The sequence below is a fragment of the Homarus americanus genome, unplaced genomic scaffold, assembly GCF_018991925.1.
Source record: "Homarus americanus isolate GMGI-L3 unplaced genomic scaffold, GMGI_Hamer_2.0 scaffold21914, whole genome shotgun sequence".
Lineage (NCBI taxonomy): Eukaryota > Metazoa > Arthropoda > Malacostraca > Decapoda > Nephropidae > Homarus > Homarus americanus.
The window spans coordinates 484211-491674 of record NW_024719665.1 but is presented as its reverse complement, the minus strand read 5'-3'; the positions used below and the strand labels follow the sequence as shown (position 1 = coordinate 491674).

General features: G+C 53.9%; 1 protein-coding gene across 1 annotated transcript; it reads right to left on the bottom strand.

The window, feature by feature from the left end:
* Window positions 1-2313: 2313 nt before the first annotated feature.
* On the bottom strand, window positions 2314-2895 carry LOC121860230 (extensin-like). Its single transcript, XM_042357317.1, has one exon. It carries the CDS (start codon window positions 2893-2895, stop codon window positions 2314-2316), a length of 582 nt encoding a protein of 193 aa, XP_042213251.1.
* Window positions 2896-7464: the final 4569 nt, after the last annotated feature.

The window sequence follows — 7464 nt, the reverse complement described above, 5'->3', positions numbered from 1 at the left end:
TTGGTTTGGATGTAGGGAGGGCACAAAGAGAAGGCGGGGATGGCGTGGGAGGCGTGGGGATGGCGGGAGGCGTGGGGATGGCGTGGAGGCATGGGGAGTGGTGAGGCTGGGGATGGCGTGGGAGGCGTGAGGATGGCGGGAGGCGTGGGGATGGCGGGAGGCGGGATGTGTGGGGATGGCGTGGGAGGCGTGGGGATGGCGTGTAGTGGGATTACGTGGTAGGCGGGGATGGCGGGATGGCGGGAGGCGGGATGGTGGTGAGGCATGGGGATGGCGGGAGGCGTGGGGATGGCGTGGGAGGCGTGAGGATGGCGGGAGGCGTGGGGATGGTGGTGAGGCATAGATGGCGGGAGGCGGGGATGGCGTGGAGGCGTGGGGATGGCGGGAGGCGTGGGGATGGCGTAGGAGGCGTGGAGGGGATGGCGTGGGAGGTGGGGATGGCGTGGGAGGTGGGATTACGTGGTAGGCGTGGGGATTATGGTAGGGTGGGATGGTGGGATGGTGGGAGGGTGGGGATGGCGGGGAGGCGTGGGATGCGTGGGATGGTGGGAGGTGTGGGATGGGGGATGTGGGCATGGTGGAGGTGTGGAGGATGGTGGGGAGATGGGGATGGGGGTGGAGTGGGGATGGTGGGAGGTGTGGGTATGGTTTGTGGTGGGATAGTGGGAGGTGTGGGGATGGTGGGAGGTATGGGGGAGATGGAGGATGGTGGGAGGTGGGGGATGGTGGAAGTGTGGGGAAGGTGTGGGAGGTGGGTATGGTGGGAGGTGTGGGGGATGGTGTGGGAGGTGTGGGTATGGTGGGTGTGGGTGGTGGGGATGGTGGTGGAGGTGGGGATGGGGAGGTGTGGGTATGGTGTGGGGAGATGTGAGGATGGTGGAGGTGTTGGGATGGTGGGGAAGTGGGGGATGGTGTGGAGGTGTGGGTATGGTGGAGGTGTGGGTATGGTGTGGGTGGTGTGGGGTATGGTGTGGGTGGTGTGGGGATGGTGGGGAGGTGTGGGTATGGTGGGAGATGTGAGGATGGTGTGGCAGGTGGGGATTACGTGGAGGCGTGGATGGCGGGGATGGCGGGGAGGTGGGGATGGCGGGAGGCGGATGCGTGATGGTGGGAGGTGGGGATGGGGGGCAAGGGGGATGGTGTGGGAGGTGGGTATGGTTTGGGTGGTGTGGGATAGTGTGGGAGGTGTGGGGATGGTGTGGGAGGTGTGGGTATGGTGTGGGAGATGGAGGATGGTGGGAGGTGGGGGATGGAAGTGGTGGGGAAGGTGTGGGAGGTGTGGGTATGGTGGGAGGTGTGGGATGTGGGAGGTGTGGGTATGGTGTGGGCATGGTGGGATGGTGTGGGGATGGTGGGAGGTGGGGTATGGTGGAGATGTGGGTATGGTGGGAGATGTGGAGGGATGGTGGGAGGTGTTGGGATGGTGGGAAGTGTGGGGGATGGTGGGAGGTGTGGGTATGTGGGAGGTGTGGGTATGTGGGGTGGTGGTATGGTGTGGGGTGGTGTGGGGATGGGAGGTGTGGGTATGGTGTGGGAGATGTGAGGATGGTGTGGCAGGTGTGGATATGGTGTTGAAGTGTGTTGTGTGAAAGACGGGACGTCAAGGTTGGATAGGGAGGGCGACAAAGAGAAGGCGTGTGGATGGCGGGGAGGCGTGGGGATTGAGGGAGGGGATGGCGGGAGGCATGGGGATGGCGTGGTGAGGCATGGGGATGGCGTGGAGGCGGAGGATATGGAGTGGGATATGCGGAGGCATGATGGCGTGGTGAGGCGTGGATGGTGAGTGGGGATGGCGGGAGGTGTGGGGATGGTGGGGAGGCATGGGGATGGCGTGGGGATGGTGTGGAGGGTGGGGATGGGGTGGAGGTGGGGGGGATGGTGGGAGGTGGGTATGGTTTGGGTGGTGTGGGGATAGTGTGGGAGGTGTGATGGTGGGGAGGGAAGGGTGGGGAGAGGAGATGGTGGGGAGGTGGGGATGGGAAGTGGGAAGGTGGGAGGTGTGGGTATGGTGGGGAGGTGGGGATGGTGGGAGGTGTGGGGTGTGGGCATGGTGTGGGTGGTGTGGGATGGTGTGGGAGGTGTGGGTGGTGTGGGAGATGTGGGGTATGGTGGGGAGATGTGAGATGGTGTGGGAGGTGTTGGGGTGGGAAGTGTGGGGATGGTGTGGGGAGGTGTGGGATGGTGGGGAGGTGGGTATGGTGGGGTGGTGTGGGTATGGTGTGGGTGGTGTGGGATGGTGGGGAGGGTATGGGGGAGATGTGAGATGGTGTGGTGTGGATATGGTGGGAAGTGTGGTAGGTGAAAGATGTGACGTCAAGGTTGGTTTGGATGGGGAGGGCGACAAAGAGAAGGCGTGTGGATGGTGGAGGCGTGGGGATGGCGTGGGAGGCGTGGGGATGGGAGGCATGGGGATGGCGGGTGAGGCATGGGGATGGCGTGGGAGGCGGAGGATAGTGGAGGCGTGGGGATGGCGTGGGAGGCGGGGATGTGAGATGGCGTGGGAGGCGTGGGGGATGGCGTGGGAGGCGGGGGATTACGTGGTGAGGCATGGGGATGGCGGGAGGCGTGGAGGATAGCGTGAAGGCGTGGGATGGCGTGGGAGGTGGGGATGGTGTGAGGCATGGGATGGCGGGAGGCGGGGATGGCGTGGGAGGCGTGGGGATGGCGTGGAGGCGGGATGCGTGGGAGGCGGGGATGGTGTGGTGAGGCATGGGGATGGCGTGGGAGGCGTGAGATGGCGGGGAGGCGTGGGGGATGGCGTGGAGGCGGGAGGCGTGGGGATGGCGTGGGAGGCGGGATGCGGGATGGTGGAAGGCGGGAAAACATATGAGACATCGGGGTTTGGCGTGGAGGCGTTGGGATGGCGTGGTGAGGCGTGGGGAACAAGGTAGGCATCGTGGGGTCTGTACAGTATAAATCCCAGTACACTGTGGAGGAGAAGTGACCTGCCTACCTGTTCATCTGTCACATATGTCCCAACTCTCTCCTCCCTCCGCCCCTTCTTCTACCATCTCTAGCCATTTTCCTCTTTTTCCTCTCTCTTCCTTTTTTCCTCTCTACTTCCTCCTCTTACCTCTCTAGCCCTTTGTCGTCCTTCCTCTCTCTCGTTTTCCCTCTTCTCCCTCTCTGTTCTCCTACCCCCCTGTCTCCTTCCTGTCCCTCCTTCCCCACCTCTCGACTTGTGGTAGGGTTCCTGTATTGGTAGTGAGGGGGGATCCAGACGACAAGTGGCGCCTCCACCTCCTCTCTATTTGGTCTGGGAGGAACTCTCTTGTTGGCGTGGCTTTCGGTCCAAGGAGAGAGAGATAGAGTTAGTGTGTTTGTGTGTGTGTGTGTGTGTGTGTGTGGTGTGTGTGTGTGTGTGTGTGTGTGTGTGTGTGTGTGTGTGTGTGTGTGTGTGTGTGTGTGTGTGTGTGTGTGTGTGTATCACCTTCCTTAGGATGGAGTATCTCATGTTGGATCCTTGCCCAGTCAACCATATCCACTTCAAGAGAAGATTTACCAGTGCACTTTCACCTGTATACCAGTATACCTGTTAACCGTATACCGTATACCTGTTCACCTGTATACCAGTATACCTGTTACCCTGTATACCAGTATACCTGCACTTGTATACCAGTATACTAGTTACCTGTATACCAGTATACCTGTTCACCTGTATACCAGTATACCTGTTCACCTGTATACCAGTATACCTGTTCACCTGTATACCAGTATACCGTTCACCTGTATACCAGATACCTGTTCACCTGTATACCAGTATACCTGTTCACCTGTATACCAGTATACCTGTTCACCTGTATACCAGTATACCTGTTCACCTGTATACCAGTATACCTGTTCACCTGTATACCAGTATACCTGTTCACCTGTATACCAGTATACCTGTTCACCTGTATACCTGTATACCTGTTCACCTGTATACCTGTATACCTGTATACCTGTATACCTGTTCACCTGTATACCTGTATACCAATATACCTGTGCACCTGTATACATTTATACTTATACACCTATATACCTGTACAAACGTGCATCTGTATACCTTTATACCTGTGTACCTGTATATCTCTAATGTCTGTGTATTTGTAGATCCCAATTCTAGGGATTACATCTATATATGTATTAACTATAAAGTGTAATTGATGTTGAGTCTCTCTCTCTCTCTCTCTCATAGTACGGATATACAGCTCCAATGTTTAGGAGTTGGCAGCCCTGCAAGAAGCATACACAGAGGGGCGTCAGCGGGCCCGTGAAGAAGACTACACAGAGGGGCGTCAGCGGGCCCGTGAAGAAGCATACACAGAGGGGCGTCAGCGGGCCCGTGAAGAAGCATACACAGAGGGGCGTCAGCGGGCCGTGAAGACATACACAGAGGGGCGTCAGGGCCGTGAAGAAGCATACACAGAGGGGCGTCAGGGGCCCGTGAAGAAGACACAGAGGGGGTGCGGGCCGTGAAGAAGCACAAGAGGGTCAGGGCCCGTGAAGAAGATACAGAGGGGCGTCACGGAGAGAAAGGGCGCGGGCCGTGAAAAGACACAGAGGGGCGTCAGGCGGCCCGTGAAGAAGCATATACACATGTCGGCCACAATGTAAACAAACCGGGTGATTGCATGATGGTGGGAAGGAGGAGGTGCCAAGGGATGACCGAGACGCTGCTTAAGGATACTGGTGACTAATTATAACACTTACCTGTAGATGGGGCGTGGCTGGGGGTTGCCATCTAAGAACAGAGTGAGTGGGGTGAGGGTGAGAGAGGGATATGTGTATGGGGTGTGGAGGAGGCCGTTTACTCCTGTTTACTCCCTGTTTTACTCCCTTGTTTTACTCCCTTTACTCCCCTGTTTACTCCTCGTTTACTCCTTGTTTTACTCCCTGTTTTACTCTGTTTCTCCGTTTTACTCCCTTTTACTCCTTGTTTACCCCGTTTTACTCCTTTTTACTCCTTGTTTTACTCCCGTTTACTCCCCGTCTTACTCCCCGTCTTACTCTGTTTTCCTCTTTTACCCTGTTTTACTCCATTTTACTCCCGTTTTACTCCTTGTTTTATCTCTGTTTTACTCCTTTTTACTCCCCTGTTTTACTCCTTTGTTTTACTCCCCGTTTACTCCCTTTTTACCTTGTTTTACTCCCCGTTTTACTCCCTTTTACCCCTGTTTACTCCTTGTTTTACTCCCTTTACTCCCTGTTTTACTCCTTGTTTCACCTCTTTACACCCTGTTTACTCCCTTTACTCTGTTTACTCCCTTGTTTTATTCCCTGTTTACCTCTTTTTACTCCCTTGTTTTACTCTTTACTCCCCTGTTTTCACTCCTTTTACTCCTTGTTTTACTCCTCTTGTTTACTCCTTGTTTCCCTTTTACTCCCTTTGTTTTACTCCCCTGTTTTACTCTTTGTTTTACTCCTTGTTTACTCCTGTTTTACTCCCTTTTACTCCCTTGTTTTACTCCCGTTTTACTTCCCTGTTTCACTCCCTGTTTTACTCCCGTTTACTCCCCTTTACTCCTGTTTACTCCCCTGTTTTACTCCTTGTTTTACTCCTTGTTTTACTCCCTTTTACTCCCTTTTGTTTTACTCCCTGTTTTACCCTTGTTTTACTCCCTTTACTCCCTTTTACTTCTTGTTTTACTCCCTTTACTCCCTTGTTTTACTCCTGTTTTACTCCCTGTTTCACTCCCCGTTTTACTCTTGTTTACTCCCTGTTTTACTCCTTTTACTCCCCGTTTACTCCCCTGTTTTACTCCCTCTGTTTTACTCCTCTGTTTTACTCCCCTTTACTCCTGTTTCACTCCCCGTTTTACTCCCGCTTTACTCCTTGTTGTTGTTCACTTTCTGTTATGGCGTCACGACAGGTTGGTTGAGATTAGCTCAGGTGTACCGCTTATCATAACAATCTGCCTCACCCCTGCCCTATCATGCCTTCTCCTGTCTTGTCCTCCCCTGCCCCTCTTGCCCTCTCTTGTCCTCCCTGCCCCTCTTGCCTCTCTGTCCTCCCCTGCCCCCTCTTGCCCTCTCTTGTCCTCCCTGCCCTCTCTTACCTTCTCCTCCTTCCTTGCTCCCTCTCTCCTCCCCTGCCATCTCCTGGCCTCCCTGCCATCTCCTGACCTCCCTGCCCCTCTCTGTCCCTCCCCTGCCCTCTTACCTTCTCCTCCCTTCTGTTCTCTCTTGGCCTCTCCTGCCCCCTCTTGGCCCTCCTTGCCCCCCCCTGTCCTCTCTTGCCCTGTCTCCCGCCATTACTACCACTCATCACCACCACCACCACACCATGATCATTACCATTACCACCACCACCCCTCTACCCCTGCCCCACCATCACCCTCTCCCCACCACCACCACCACCTCCATTACCACCACTACTGATACCACCACTACCACCATACAACCCCCACCCCTACAACCACCACCACCACTTCTCAACCACCACCACCACCACCATCTCCCAGTTTTCATCGTCGCTTCAGACTGCCAGATAAACCACTAAGTGAAGGGATGCAGGTCAGTGACTCACCGCCGCCCACCTCTCACCCTTGCTTACCTGAGTCTTGCCCTGTATTAATTTTTAGACAGCCTAAAGCATTTTTTTCGATTGGATTTAGATAATTAATGTATTTAATTAAGTAAATCCACAATAACAGAATAAATACACAAATCAACATTGAGAAATTACAGATGGCGATTAATTAGATGCAAAACGAATTAAATTGTTCCAAGATTGTTCCAGGAGTCATTAAGGTAAGTAATTACGCAGATTATAACTTGTTTACCCCAAAATCCTCAAGTGTGGTGACGGGGTACTTATAATAAGGTTTTGAACAATTAGCATAGTTCTCCAAACGAGAGTTATCACCACAACCATCCTTCTAATACATCAAGTGTCAAAGAAAACGTTGTTGTGTTTTGGTGGACGAGGGTGTCTGTTTAGCCCTCTTGAAGTATGGCCGCTCCACTATTTTGAGGGTCTTTCTTTCTTCTTCTTCTTCTTGCTATAAAGAGCAAAGCCAGACTATCAGTAACAGCCAAACACAACACTGAAACAGTTGATAAATTTTAGCCATTATGAAAATCAACACGTACAAGAGGTGACAAAATGAGATGAAACAGAATAATAATAATAGGTTTAATGTGTGTGTGGTGAGAGAGAGAGAGAGAGAGAGAGAGAGAGAGAGAGAGAGAGAGAGCGCCTCCCGGTTACCCAGCTATAGACAGGGGGAGGTGAACTGTATACACGCCGCCTCACCATCTTCCAAACATTTACCTTGACTTTGGGCGTGGCAGGTACGGGCGTGTGTTGACGAGGCGCCGTCCTGGTGGAGGGGGTAGATCAGGGCAGAGCAAGTGAAATAGGGAAGGAATGAAGGTAGGAAAGATACTGGAAATGCAGTGGAAGTGCCCCTTGGAGAAAAACCCGCACCAGCACAATCACAATTTACTAAAAATGAACTCTCCGTGACCCTTGGAAAGATA

Coding starts and splice junctions, on each gene's coding strand:
- LOC121860230 (XM_042357317.1), bottom strand. CDS start 2,895: ATGCCTACCTTGTTCCCCACGCCTCACCACGCCATCCCAACGCCTCCA.